This window comes from Dunckerocampus dactyliophorus, chromosome 18 (assembly GCF_027744805.1).
Source record: "Dunckerocampus dactyliophorus isolate RoL2022-P2 chromosome 18, RoL_Ddac_1.1, whole genome shotgun sequence".
NCBI lineage: Eukaryota > Metazoa > Chordata > Actinopteri > Syngnathiformes > Syngnathidae > Dunckerocampus > Dunckerocampus dactyliophorus.
This window is the reverse complement of record NC_072836.1, coordinates 15,441,571-15,457,214: the sequence shown is the minus strand read 5'-3', so window position 1 is coordinate 15,457,214 and position 15,644 is coordinate 15,441,571. Positions and strand designations below refer to the sequence as shown.

Genomic DNA, 15,644 nt, shown 5'->3' with positions numbered 1-15,644 from the left:
GATGATGTAAGTCAAATCTATACCAAAATGTAACCTAAATTAACTCCTAAATCACTCACTGGACACAGAAGACACGAAAGGACATAAAAATACAGTAAATACGATACAAGAATTAGGTGAACAACGCATGTGTATCCCTGTGGTATACTGGGATGAGGAGGAGGAAGCAGAAGGCTCAAAAAAAGAAGCTTCAAGAAAATCTGCAGAAGGTGCTGAGGTAGAGGGTACAGGATCACTTCTGAATCAACATAGAACATACTGGGATACACTACGCAAACAACTTTTCCAACTCAATAAGCCTGCTGTGTTGCTTACACCACTGTCGCTTTCATAGGACCAGAAACTTTAAAGAAGTTAGTCTGGTGTTAAATTGCTTATTTACACTTATTATATTGACTATTTTGGGTACTACGATTGTAAAGGTGAGTATAGAGGTGTTAGTTCATGCCTAGAGGGCTCAAATAGTGTTAAAAACACATACTTACAAGCTCGTAAATATGTTTTCTATGCTCTAACTACAAAAACATTTTATTTATAAATAAGGAATCCTACTTCGCGGAAATTCATTTATCACTGTTGAATCTGGAACCCATTAACAGCAATAAACGAGGGACTAGTGCAATGTACTGCAATAACCCATTTCATGAAATTTCAAAATGTCCAAAAACATTCTAGGCATGTTTGTTTGTGTCCACAGATTCTTGTCGGAGAATTGTGTGCTTTCTTCACCAAGGCTGAAGGGACCCAGGAGAAGACCATTGTCACTGCAGATTGCTGCTACTTCAACCCCCTGCTGAGACGCATCATTCGCTTCTTAGGTGAACACAATGTTTTGTATTCCAGCACCCTTACACTTCAGTCTCACTGTTATTTTCCTGACCGTGTGGTTCTGGGAGAGTAAAAAAAAAAAAAACAACCCCCCCAGCAGACTGGACAAACATATATAGAACACAATATACTACATCTAGTTCCCCACTGTGGAGAGAATTTCTATGGAAGAACTTTACTTTAAAGGTTTGGTTTAAGCAACTACAGAATGACAAACCAGATGATGGGAATTGTTGAGACTGTTGAAAATTCAGCAGGTTATTGTCATATTTTCTGGAGCTGTCCAATCATTATGTATTGGACAGACGTTATTTCTGCAATTGGACAAATCATCAGAATAGAGATAAACCCTACTTTGGAGGTCAAATCCTTAGGAAACACACCAGATGAAGTTAGAAGAGGGGATATGTATTTATTGCAGATATTAATGGCTGGTAGAAAGAGAGCAATAACTAAAAATGGTTGTCAAAAGAACCTCCAACAGTCGGTGAATGGGGAAAAAAAAAACTACTAACGATTCATTTTAATAATGATTCGATTCAGGGACGATATTGTTTCATTTACAAGGATACGATCCCAAACGATTCAGTAAATTTAAATCAATTCAGTAACTTTTTAGCCAAAAATTCAACAAGTCCGACTGAAATAAAAATACCTGGATACTGGACAGTGCAGGTGAAGTTTCCTAGATTCCCGTTGTTTTTTGTAAGGGAATCAGGTAGAAATTAAATCAAGTCTGTGATTAATTTTATCTGATCTGAATGACTTGAAAAATGTGATACCTCATTCACGTCTCTACACCAAATATTAAAGACGTTAGAGCAAATTTCATAGCGGGAAGTAGTGCCTTTGGTTCCCATTCCTTTAACATTGAGCCACGGACCTTGGCAAGTAACTTAGGCTGTGACATTTGGTTAAAAAAAAAAATCAGAGTAGCCATTTACATTTTTTTGATAATCAAAAAGTCCAGGGAAGAAAATAAAATGTCGTTTTACGTCCCAAAGGGGTTGAGGGCAGAATGGGACGAAGAAAGTGTAAGAAAGTCAAATACCGGGCAGGGAAAAATAAGACCCTCGTAGGTCAAAAGGAAAAATAAAGTATTTAATGCCAGGAATAACAAAAAAACAATCCCCACAAAAACTGGGGATGGAACAAAAAACAATCCTCAAAACCAGTATGTGGGGAAAAAAAACAACAAGTGAAGCAAAAAGCACCGAAAAGGGAACACAAAAACTCATCAGCAAAGCGAGAGAGTGGGCACACCTCTCAAAACAAATGTAGCACGGATGCTATGAAAACTAAGCAAGGCACATTAGGCAAACACGTAATGACAACAAAATGGCTGTGCGCACAGCAAACTATGGCAAAGAGCACTCCTCCAAAGAGCACATTGTTTTGGTTTTACTTAATTCAAGTATAGTTTTTTTTTTCATTTGTTGATTATTACTCTGATGGTTTTCATTAACTCCTCTTTATTTCCCACTGGGCAGAATGCAGTCGTGTCATCTGCAAATATTGACTTTAGGTCTTCTGTGGCTTTGCTTATGTATACAGTAGGTGCAACACTTTTGGTCCTAAGAATAACCCCTGGGGCACACCGCTAATTACATCTCAACATGAGGATGTGTGTTTCTTCAGCTTCCCAGTTGTGAAGCAGCAATCCCCTGATTCTGTACTGTTCCAATTTGTTGATCCGGATATTGTGATGAATTGTGTTGTTAGGGCCATAAATAACATTTAGCAGTTATTGAGATCATAATTGATATAGATACTATGAATTACCATATTCATCTGAATTGGCTTGGTTGAACGCTTCTGTTACAATTTCACACATAAGTCGATGATAATGTGTTGATACTATTTTGAGAGATAAGACTTATTATCATCTGTGTTATTTAAAGCTGGTTTAAATGGTTTCACACCACATTTAAACCACATGGTTAAAGAGGCCACCCCACATGTGGCCCAATGGGGATATTAGCGCTGTCCAGTGATGGGAATAAATGGTGTTAGTAACGACAGGATCCTGGTTTGCATTGCCAGATTGCATTGTCAGATGTGTCCTTCAAAACAAGTACTTGTGCTTCAGACCACTCTACTCCTTTCATAAGGGAAAATTCTCCATATCCGCTGCCATTACGATAGGAATTATGCTGAAAGGAAATTGCCAATGCAATGCTTTGATGACACTGTGAGCTTTGTGTGTTGTTTTACCGTGATACCATTTGTTACAAGCTGAGAGGAACATAACAATATCACCACAGGAGGCCATTGTTACATGCACACTTATGACCTCGCTCTCCGTTGCTAAATCTGTCTAATAACAGTCATTTGTAGTGGAGTCTTGATGAAGTACTTGGCTGGAAAACAGTTTTATTGCTCTTGGAAAAAAAGAACAAAGAAATGTGACAGAAATTGTCATCACGGACCGCAACAAAATGTATCCTGGCTCTAGAGGCAAAATAAAGAAATAAATGGAATCGGATATCTTCAGATTTGTATCAGGTCTTGATCATATCAGATATAATTTAAATGAAGTCTATCCATGCGACTGCAGGCTCGAAATGCGTTGATTGATGACGTATTCACACACACACACACACACATATCTACCCATAAGAAAATGTTGAAGAAGAAACATCCACAGTAAATATACCATGAGTTTCTTACACAGTAGATCCCCACTTACGTTCCACCCGTACCGAGTGGCGCAAATCCATGACTAATTGATACGCCCATAAAAATGTCTATTTTTGACATCCCACCCGTCCAAATCTTCCTGCTCGTGTGATGTTGACGCGCTCCAATTTCAGATCGTTTGCAATAAAAATGACAATTGGAATTATTAAATAAGATTCATTTGGCTTCATTTGCCGTTGTTCACTAGCGACTGAAGTTACTTGTCCACTTATTAAATATATTTTAAACCAGAAAAGCATTCGGAGAGCACAGACCTCCGACAAGCGCCGTAGTTCCCCCAATATTGTGATTTACAGCATAAATATTAGTCCTACATTTATTTTATCTACATATTTAGATTCCTTGACCATGAAAACATATCACTAGGAATTGTATTCCTAATGATATCAATATTAGTTCAGTAGTTATTGACAAAAATGGCATTTTTCGTAAGGACGGTTTTCTGCCATAGCTTTTGAACCAACAACAAATCCGTTGGTACACTCCAGATTCCACAGTGTCTTGGCTATACATTTGTTGTCTTCCTATGATTATGAAAATTCCATATGTCCCCTATTTTTTTTTCATATTCTGGTTCATAGTATCTGGAATTATTCCGTTATCTGTTAAAGAATCCTTTTTAAAAATTTCCTGGATCCACACGGTGATCCAGATCACCCCCAGCATGTAATCAGTTCTTCCATATCCCATTTCTGAAAATTCCTGAAAATTTCATCCAAATCCATTCAGAACTTTTTCATGTTATTTTAAACAAAAACAAAAAAACAAACAAACAGATAAATGCCGGCAAAAACATAACCTCCTTGGCGGAGGTTATTATAAAATGTAGTGGTAGTGCAGCAGTCGTCACCACTAATGAATGATAATGTAAGATGATCAACGAGGAGATGGAATCACAGTGGAGTCAGTCACATGCTGAACAAAGTGCAAAACCTCAACGCTTGAAGAAAAAACATTCTTTTTTTTAACAATAGTACATGTATGCCATACATTTTACTTGCGATATCGCATTTTTACCAAAAAAACAGCCTATTTTAAGAAACACTTTGGGGCGGGGCCGCAAATGTGCGGTGATCCACTGTATTCAGGCGAGTTTTGGAAGGTATCTTCATTCAACAAGAAGACAAAATGAAAATTATAGCTATTAAAGCTATTCATAGTAAATAACTACATACAAAGCTCAGTGATGCATAGATTAAATTGTGAAAACTGTGCCGAGGTTACTTGCCTGTGGAATCTTTGGAGGTAAGAGTTGAAGTAAATAGTCTATAAAGATGTGTGTTGTCTTCCATGTTGTTACTTCTGTTTCCGTACGGGGGTTAAATCGTTACCTCCACGAAGCGTGAAAGCATGAACGCAAAAGGTATTATTTTCACACATTAGTTGATGTGTTTGCGGGATTACCATTGATGACCAAACTATGTATAGATGTGTTCATATTCAGAACCCATGACATTTTAGGAATAAAAATGGAGAATTGAAAAATGTATTTTCTCCAAGGCTGTTTTGTCATAGTGGAACCGGAAACCGCCCACACCAGAATGAAAACGGTACACAGTACCTCTGTGTCACTTGTGGTACCTTAGCCTTCGGTGTGAATGGTCTTTTCTGATTCAATAACAATCCCTTGAGACTTGACAGAAACCAGATGTCATTTTTTGTATGCACTAATGTGAATAAAAAACAAACTTATTTCTACCATCCAACTTTTCTCCACACCGCCTATACTCATCTGTTCCCAGGTGTCTATGCCTTTGGTCTGTTTACCACAACCATCTTCGCCAATGCCGGCCAGGTTGTGACAGGAAACCAGACTCCTCATTTCCTATCAGCATGTCGACCAAACTACACCGCACTGGGCTGCCAGTCCAACATGCACTACATCACAGAACGCCGCGCCTGCACCGGCAACCCTCTCGTGGTCATGTCTGCGCGTAAATCCTTCCCATCCAAGGACGCAGCGCTCAGCGTCTACTCAGCGGTGTACACAGTGGTAGGTTGATGCATGCTGGAACTGGTGCGTCCGTAAAGAGCTGTAAGATATGCTATCAATCTTACCTCTTCGGTGAGAGATGATTTTTCATTTGACCCTTTCAGTGAGATTTAACAGCCATTCATCTTGGCAGGATAGGAAATGTATTTCACTTTAACCTTTAGCTGAGAGGAGGAACATATGGTACCTTTAGTCAAACATAAATGCCTGGTCACTGGGTGCCAGACTTCCTGTCTTTGTTGTTCCCTACTGTGTGTGCTCTCCCATATCCCTTTCTTCAGATGTATGTGACGCTGATGTTCAAGACCAAAGGTACACGTCTGACAAAGCCCACCATCAGCTTCACCCTGCTCTGTCTGGCCATGATCGTAGGCGTGGTCAGGGTGGCTGAATACCGCAACCACTGGGCCGATGTCCTGGCGGGATTCTTCACTGGGGGCGCTATCGCTGTGTTTTTGGTGAGAAGCAAATATTTGCTGGGACATAAGAAGAGAAACTTAAATACATTTGTGGTGGAAATTGTTGGTACCCTTACGCCAACAAAGAAAAACCCACAAGAATCACTGAAGTAACTGAAAACTATACAATGATACTATAGAAAAGCGTACTAGAAATTAACAAGTGGAAATTGGTTTGTCGTGGTAAAGAGGAAGCTGAGCCGAAAGGCAAGTTTCCCAGTCGATCGATGTTCCTACCCTCACCTAGGGTGAGTGACCAAAAGGACAGGATTGCGGGTACAAGTGGCTGAAATGAGTTTCCTCCGGAGGGTGGCTGGGCTCTGTCTTAGAGATAGGATGAGAAGCACTGTCATCCAGGAGGAGGTCGGAGTAGAGCCGCTGCTCCTCCATATTGAGAGGAGCCAGAGGAGATGGCTCAGGCATCTGGTCAGGATGACTCCTGGATGCCTCACTGGGGAGGTGTTCAGTGCATATACGACCGACAGGAGTTCTCAGGGAATACCCAGGACGCATTGGAGAGACTTTGTTTCTCAACTGGCCTGGGAACGAATCGGGATCTCTCGGGATGAGCTGGACGAAGTAGCCGGGGAGAGGAAAGTCTGGGGTTCTCTGCTTAGGTTGCTGCCCCCGCGACCTACCTCAGATAAGCCAAAGAAAATGGATAGATGGAGAACTTAAAAAAACTGACTAATGACTACTGATGGCACCCATAGCCTAATATTTTCTAGTAATCAAGTACTTCCCGTAACTCTCAATGAGACTCTTGCACCTATTGACAGATATTTTGGCCCACTCCTCATGAGCAAACTCTCGGGTTTAATGGGTGCCTTCTCCAGACTCCATGTTGCAGCTCTTTCCACAGATGTTCAGATAGATTTAAATCAGGGAACATCGAAAGTCACTTCAGAATAGTCTAGTATTTCCCCCCAATCAGTTTCAGCCATTCTTGAGTGTTCCTGGTTGTGCGTTTTGAGTCATTGTCCTATTGAAGGATCCATCACCTGCAACTGACATGAAGCTTTCTGAAACTGGGCAACACGTCAGAAGGCCTTTATAGTTTTGAGAGTTCATTGGAGCCTGTAAAGATGAAAGATACCCTCTGTTGGATGCAGCAAAGCTGTATTAGGACATATCCAAGGATCGGGTTCTTTTCTCTGAATGCTTCATTTTTGCATCTGTAAACATACAGCTGACTTGCCAAAAAGCTTCAAATTTGTCTCCTAGAATCTGTGTAGTTTGTCAATATGGCAAATTACAGCAATTTTTGTGATTACTTTTGTCAGATTTGAGATATTTTAGAGACCATTGTGGGTTTTTCTTTCTTTCACAGAACAGATCGATTTTATCCACCTTTGTATGTGTCTTCAGTTTTGTTGTTTTTAACAGGCCTTCCTTCATTTGTACAACACTTCCAGTCTGCCTTGTCTGTAAGAGGATCTGAAGTATGCAATACAGTAGCTTCAAATTCCCAAAATAGAAGGCATACCAAGAACACACCATAACAGTCTGGAGAAAAATAGAGAACGGTCATGAATTTTTAACGTTGAACAATAACCTCGAAACAGCATTGGAGCATTCTGATGTGGGGGGGTTACCATCAAATGACAAAAAATGTCTATTTTTTGACACACGAGCTCCATCCCCCTCCCTCCCCCTGCCAGCTTGACGTCGACGATCTCCGATTTCGGATCAACATGACCTGTCTTATCACATCCCTCCTTTTTCCTGTTAAATGGTTCCAGACCCGACCATGATAAGTGAATTTCCGTGAAGTAGCGTTCCGTATTTGTAAATTCCAATACATTCGTAATTAGACCATAGAAAACCTGTTTACGGCCTTCTAAAAATGTTTTTAACATTATTAGAGCCCTCTAGACATGATAATAAGACCTTTACACACAATATAGTGGACATAATAAAGGAAAATTACGACGTATATGACATAATATAGATTCACACATCTTAGCATTGGAAGAGTTTCTTGTTATTTTTTAAATTCCTGTTCGGTACAGTACTTTCTGCAGTGTATATACATGTGCTATTGTCTCCTCAATGTAACATTACTGACATCTACTGACCAGTGTAGAATACTACATATCACAACATCTTTGAATGCATGTTCTGAATGCCTTATATTTGTATTTTAGTTCCTTTAGCCATTTTTATGCTTGAAAATGCTTACTTTACACCATAAATATTGGCTTAAAAATGCCTATTTTTGGGCTAATAGGTCATTTTAAACCACGGAGCAGCGTAATTTATTAATTACTTTTTGAAAACCTGTGATAGAGTGAAGCTGCAATATTTGAAGCGTGAAGTGGCGACGGATTACTGTATTTATGAATGAATAATACTAATAATAAATTCACCGATTTATGGTGAATGAGAAGTAAAAATATTTTTTGAACAAATATGTGCAAATTTGCGAGGCCGTCAATGCTGAATTGCGAGCGTCTCGGGATCCACTGTATTGCACTTACGGAACGCAGACTTTTGTCACGTTCGCATCTCTCCTCCAACCAAAACGAGTCAGAGAGTCCATCCACTTTTATGCCTTGGAACGTCTCTTTAACTCTTCCTCCAGGTGACATGTGTGATTAACAACTTCCAGCAGTTGCAGCCCAGGCTTCCTACACCACAACCCCAGCGCCCTGAGTCCACACTGGGTATGCCCATGGTGACGCTGCCCTGTGTGGAGAGTCCACTCGAAAAGTTAAGTGGTCCTCAGGTAAGGGCACGGGCACGTCTGCCCATACTCTCGACTGTCTGTGAACGACACTCCTTGTCTTACCTGAATGCGTCGTCCTCCTTGTTCTCCCAAACACGCATGCGTGAAGCCCCCAACAAAAATACCCCATGAATCCTATAAATCTGTTCACATGCACGCTGTGCAGTCAGCTGATAAGTGCGCAGCTGGGATTTGTTCTACTGGCGTGAAATGTGCAGCAGTTACATTTTGACCAGAGAATGGAACAAATTCTATTTTGTGTTTGCTTTTCCCTCTCACTGTACGGTGTTGCACATTTACATACACGGAAAGATCGCCTGTGTCTTTGTTGCGAGTCAGCAGTTCGCCCCGACAACACGTGCGGTGTAATTCAGCATTGTGATTAAATGCAAAGCAGCTGGCTGCAAAAGTCTGCGACACAATGATGTGATTTACAAAGCAACTTTATGGATGGAGCAGGTGCCATTGTGTTGGCTATATTCACATCAGCATAATGGATCTTCTGCTGGCTTTTTATGGCAGTTTGGCCCCTTGAGTAGACACATCCCATAACTTGGCAGACACTGCAGCGTTTTAGAACCGGTGTTGTTAAATTGGCCTCAATATATATAGAGCATAAACCACAGATTTATCTGCTTAAAGTCCTCAGATTGACTGGATCACAACAGCTTACGGCGTAATGTTGACTCCAGACTTGTAGGTGGCGGCATTTCCAATTAATTGTTAGCTTCTAAATCAACAAATGAATATACTTTTATATTTTATTAACATATAACGAAGATGTGTCGTTTGTAAGAACATAAAGACCCCCAAAAAATGTACTGGTTATAACATTATTCACTTTACCGCAGAATTCATGAAGCACAATCTTTTCTAGCAAGGAATTTGACTTCTTCACTGTTTCAGAGGAAGACATTTCGATCAATGCAATGCAAACATTCCACAATAAGGGAAAAAAAAAAACAACACATCCAACTATATCAGTGATCTGAGACGCCAGCATCCCTACAACGCCCGGGGCTTGTTGCTTTCGTCACGGCCTTTGAAAAGTGCAAAAAAGTTTGCCAGTGACGACCCGAGGGCTAAAATTCTGTCTGTTATTTCATCAAGATGACCGGTCCCTTACCGTTGTTGAAGATACCTCGTTTTGTCAGCTAGTAAACCCCTTGGAGCCGCCGCAATTTAAAAAAAAAAATGTTTTCTTAATAGTAGCGATGTGATGATCCAACTTTAAGTCGGTCTTACCTTCAGGCACGTACAAGCTACAGTTAAATCAAAATTTAAAAAGTAAATAAGTTCTTGGTTATCAGTATTGGGAAAACCAGGAAGTTCAAAAAATCCTAGTGCATCCCGAGTTCCCTAGTACCCCCCGCTTTTCGCAGGGGGTACGATCCAGCAAATTGATGGTAATGAAATCACCTAAAAATGTCTATTTTTGATACACAGCTCTATGATTGATGACTGCCAAAGCTAGTTCTTCCATTAGTAACTCACCTGGTTCAAACCTGGCCCTGGCCAAAAATATTGGCATGCCAAAGACGCCAATGTGTTTGGCCAAATATATCAATGTTTCTGGTCATGGCTATATAAATTAAGTTGATTTGGTTGTATTCCATACAAGCATGGCCAAAAGCATTGGCATGCCAATATTTTTGGCCATGACTGTACAGCCAAGTTTGACGGAGTCCAGAAGGGCCTAAAAAGCCTTCAGACAGGAAATCACTGTCACGTAAATATAGCCAGCGCGTTTGGAAAACGCCTCGCGTCCTCTGTGGTCTGTCACATTTTCTAACCCTCACCTGATTGCCTCTTTTCCTCTGCCTCTCTCCTCTCAATCTGCTTCCCTTGTCCCTCACTGTCCTCCAGCATCCAGCACTTTGCTCCTCCCCCCCACTTTACAACACCTACGTTCAACCATTCTAACCAACTTTAAGTATTTTTGGCTCCCACCTCACGATCCCCGTTCTTTGTTCTTGCCATGTTTCTGTTTTGTACATGTAAGTGGCCCCCACAAACGCCTCCTCTCTCCCCCCGGCATTCCGTACATTGCTCTTGATTATCCTTCTCTTCACTTTCCTCTACCCCCATCCTCTCTTCTTTCTCACCCCTCTCTTTCCCTTCAGACCCCGCAGAGATCTCCGTTCACCGAGATCACATGACCATCAGCCCTATCGGTTCCCCGCCAAACCCGATGCCCTCATACCGTCTCGCTCCATTTCCAGCGAAGTCTAGACCAGCCCGAGCAGCACTCGCCGCACTGCGCCGCCCATCCAGCCGGGCGGTACGCAACCCTGCACCGCTCCTATTCTACGCAGGTCTAGAACTTGAGCACATGCGCCCCCTTCTTTTTGCCCCGCCTCAACTCCCAGGGAACCGATAGGCAAGACTTTTTCAACTGACTTTCTCCCCAAAAGACTTTTTGCTGTCTTTCTACTTTTTTTAATGTGAACTCATGTGAGCTGGCGCGCTTTGTGAAAGAAAGACAAACTGTGACCACAGAGAATGTCCACGTCCCCCACCCTCCCACTCCCCCAAAATGCGCATTTGATTAGGAGGCACACGCTGAAAGCAAAATGCGACAATGAAATTCCACCACCGCCATTTCATGTGTCGTTGGACCAATGAAACCCTCTGAAAGATACGTTTACTCACCTAGCACAACCTTTTCTTGCTTTTCTGCGCTCCCTCGCTCAATCTTTTCACTCACATTCTCTATCTCATTACTTTCATGCATGCTGCGCCTCAAAGGCACACACACACACACACACACACACACACACACACACACACGCACACGCGGTAGTCGGAGTCTCCATGTTCCTGTCCGCTCGGCTTGAGGTTTACTCACATCAAAGGATCCATTTTGGATCTGTTGGCAGACTCAGCAGACAAAAGCAAACAGGATTAAAGAAGAAACATCTTCACATGCCGATCAGCCTCATGTTTCTCTCTCAGATGGTCGCAAACTGATGCAAAGTACTTACATCTGCGATAACAAAACAGGTGTTCTTTCAGGCAAGGAGGCTTTATTTAACGCCGACATTTTTCTGTCAGTTAGCGTTGGCATGGGTACCGCTGATCGTGTTTGCAAGTTGGATAGGATTTGGAGATGATTATCTTGACTCCAAAAGCTCTTTGTCAACACAGGCGCTCTTAAGGCAAAGTTCTTAAAGGCAACATGACGTCAAAGGCTAAATCCTTCCACATTTCATTCTCGCCTCGATCTCAGAGGGATGGGAAAACAATCATACGTATTTTAAAGCATTGTCCCAACACACGGCTGATCCGAGGTCAGATTTTAAGGGATTATTATCCTAAATCAAACCAAACACCCGATTGCTTTTGATATCTGACACAGGATAGCTGAGGGCAGAGGTTAAAGGTGTTCTTTTCTTAAAGTACTGCATAACAACAGGGTTCCATAAGGATTTTACATTTCAAAATTCTATCTATCATTAGTCTATCATTAGAGCTGCAACAATTTCAATTTCAGCCTCTCAAATGTGAATATATTTTCATTTCCTTAGTCATCCATGAAAACAGCACTTTTTATCTTTGTGGTTTAGGCAAAATAAGACATTCACACGTATCAGCTTTGACTTTGGAAAACAGCGACCGACATTTGTGTCTCTTTTCAGATATGCTGAAGACCAAACCACTAACTGTTTGTGTTAGGTTCATGTAGATTTGGGCAGCCACCATCACCCCACAATGTCAAACTTTTTATATATTTTATATTTGAAGGGACTGTTTTCAATGCAACGTGAGCTGCAGCGCTGAGACCCTGTCTCTTTTTGCTGTGCTCTTCTCCAGCGGTTATCTGCAGCTGTGTGTTGGATGGGCGGCCACGTTAAACCTCCACCCTATGTCCTTTCTCTTCCACTCAATCTTGACAACCCAGAAACATGGCATGTACCTAGCGGCGACGTAGCAAGCGAATAGCGCAGACAAGAACGTGAGGTGCATTCACAGACATTAAATCATTCCGAAAGTTTTTTTTTTTACCAGGCAAAGACCCGCAAAGTACTGAAAACGACTCACTTGTGGGTCATATCACTATCCACTTTTTACACCGAAAGCTGTATATTGTTGTATATAGTTTTTTTCTCTCATCTTTTTGTATCAAAAGTAATATTTTTACGCAGACATTACCAACACTCTTGGGGGAAAATCTTGCATATAGTAGATTAATAAAGATGAGCGTGCGGAGACACCAGATCACTCTTGAGGTATTATTATCGGATATATTGGCTCAGAAATATCAAGGTAATTAGTTTTAAAATGAGCTGCCTTCTGCACCGAGACAAGGGCTGGAAACTGGGAAAAGATCTGTAAAGCTGAACATTTCAAAGTGAGCCACATGCAAGAAAGCCAACATAATTAAAGAAAAACATTCACGCTTGCGGCTGAAGCAACTAAAGAAGAGCGTTTTCAGAGCTAAGAAAGAGTGCATCTAGCGCAAGGGGTGTCCAAAGTGCGGCCGGGGGTCCATTTGCGGCCCACGGCTGTTTTTTTTATTGGCCCGTGGTACATTCTAATAATGTTTTCATTTCACAAGAAAACTAAAAACTAAACAGCAACAGCATAAATGGAAACGTCAGAAGTAATTCCATAAGCACAAAGTCAAAATATTCATTAAAAAAAATTGTAATTTAATGAAAAAAAGACATAATTTTACTAGAATAACCTTGTAATATTATGATGAAAAATAATGTCATTTTAGTAGCATACATTTGAATAAATAAATATAAAATAAAATACTAATAAATAAGTAAGAAAAATAAATAAATAAATAAGAAAAATAAATAAATAAATACAATAAATACAATAAAATAAATAAATAAAAATATGTTGCAATATTATGAGAAACAAACAAAACAATGACTAAAGATTTCATTTTTGCATACAAAGTCATAACGTTACGAGAATATTATCATAATATCATAATATTATATTAATATAAAGTCAGGATTACGAGAAGAAAATTTACAAGAAGAAAGTTTAAATCATTGGAAAATTAAAACAAACAACAGCAGCAGTGTCAATTTTAAGAGAAAAAAAGTTCCATTCTAATGAGAAAAAAGGTGCAATTTTACAAGAATAAACTCCTAATATTATGAAGAAAAATAATGTCGTTTGAGTACCATACAGTTGAAATTAAATTAATTAAAGAAAAAAAAAGTCATAATATTATGAGAAACAAAACAAAATGAAGTTGGAATTGTTGGAAAATTTGGTTGGGCCAAAAATTATAATTTAATGACAATGAAGTCAGAATATTACAAGAAGAAAATTAGAAAAATAAAAATCTTTTTAGAAAAATGATTATTTAAGAAGAAAGTTTATTATTTGGAATTAAAAAAAACAACAGCAAAAATTGGGAAAAAAGAGCAAAGGCTGAAGTTCATACTAATAATGCAATTTCTTTCCTTCATCACAAAATAAGATGCAGTTTTTTCTTCAAGTATATATAACCTCTTAGCATATCCGCATTTTTCGGTATGTGGCCCCCAGTGGGAAAAGCTTAGACACCCCTGATATAACGAATGCATCCCGTAAAAGCAAACAAAGATTAGAACCCTCCTGTTTTCCCTGGAAAACTTTTTTTTTGCACTACTTTCCCGTTGTTCTCCCTTAGTTTCCAGTATGAAAAAAAAAGTGTTTATTGTTATGATTGCTTCTTATTTAGACAAAGTAGGATCTCAACTCTTCATCGCTCCTGCAGAACAACTCTACAACGTGCAGCCTTCTGGGTGACGTAGTATGTCGACATTTACTAACACAGGACTGCAGGTGACAATGGTGAACTTCATTTGACCTTTCTTTCCTTATTTTCAAATGCAACTGTTGACAGGTCTGCACTATAAGCACCAGCCGCTGCAATACTTCTTGTACATTTCATGGCGTAATAAAGACATTTTTGGGGGGTTTTACACAGCGCAACACAGGAATGAGAACGTTGATCTTTTGTACGATTCTTTTTTTTTTATTATTTCATATTCATGGCATTTTGATTATACAGTATGTTCTTCAGTTGAGCTGTGAGGTTGAAGTGAACGTTTACGGACTGTCATGCACTGCGAGAAGGCTAAAAATAAACCCGCGTGGAGACACAGACAGGCCGTGCACACGCACCCGGTATCAGCCACGTGTACAAAACTTTGTGTCAAACTCATGACGTTCGCAGCACGACGCCGTTGCTTCTTCGTCGTCCCCGTGAGGCAGAAATGCCTTAAGGTGATCTTCAATGAATGGGACGCAACAGCGCATACGGACGATGATTATTCTGAGTGTAATGTGTGTTCAAATGTTCGGTGCACGATTAACATTTGTGCATTGTGAGTCAGTGGTGACTGTCTGAGAGCTGCTTTTCGTTTTAAAACCACCGAGATACTGTAGAATAAATGTCAACACCAAAAGGAACAACTCATCAACTGGTCAGAATATACAATATTTTCCACTGGTTCAGTCCTCTAAAGTTATTTCTGCTTCACAGTGAAGAAAAAAAAACACACTCCTGTTGACTGACAAGTGAATAAAAAGCACCGATCTCCTTCAGCTCTGCAACTCGGAAGGAAAGATGTTTCCTTTCTTCAAGTCTTGTTGCAGCAAAGTGTTTGTTTTGTAAAGATGTGTGTGATAAGAAAAATAAATGGGTATTGCAATAAGAGAGCGTTTTGTAACATTGGCTCCATTACTTCATGTCTGTCCATCTATCTTTCGGTGTTCCCCATGCATTCATTTACCGTAATTTCCAGTGTATAAGCCTCTACTTTTTTCTTAAACTTTGAGCCCTTTCAACCAACTAACTGTTTAAATACTGTGCCGCTCGTGAGTCAGTGAGGACTCTTTTCTCTAGCAGGAGCTATCAGTGCACTCACAGCAAGCTTGTCAACCCATTGGAAATGGCGGGAGGTCATTACATACAATGACCAGT

At 40.2% G+C, this 15,644-nt stretch overlaps 1 protein-coding gene across 4 annotated transcripts in view; it reads left to right on the top strand.

The window, feature by feature from the left end:
• Positions 1-15,375, top strand: part of plppr2a (phospholipid phosphatase related 2a) — a 58,513-nt gene extending 43,138 nt beyond the window's left edge. The window contains exons 4-9 of one of the 4 annotated variants that reach the window (XR_008566719.1): positions 698-818; positions 5,271-5,521; positions 5,803-5,979; positions 8,591-8,707; positions 10,574-10,704; positions 10,831-15,375. Coding sequence is in view for 2 of the 4 variants with exons in the window: in XM_054759168.1 (XP_054615143.1) it covers positions 698-818; positions 5,271-5,521; positions 5,803-5,979; positions 8,564-8,707; positions 10,831-10,866 (729 nt within the window). In the remaining 2 variants the exon portion in view is untranslated. Of the gene's footprint in view, positions 1-697; positions 819-5,270; positions 5,522-5,802; positions 5,980-8,563; positions 8,708-10,573; positions 10,705-10,830 lie in introns of all 4 variants that reach the window. The other 3 variants (XR_008566718.1, XM_054759169.1, XM_054759168.1) reach the window with 3 other exon arrangements.
• Positions 15,376-15,644: the final 269 nt, after the last annotated feature.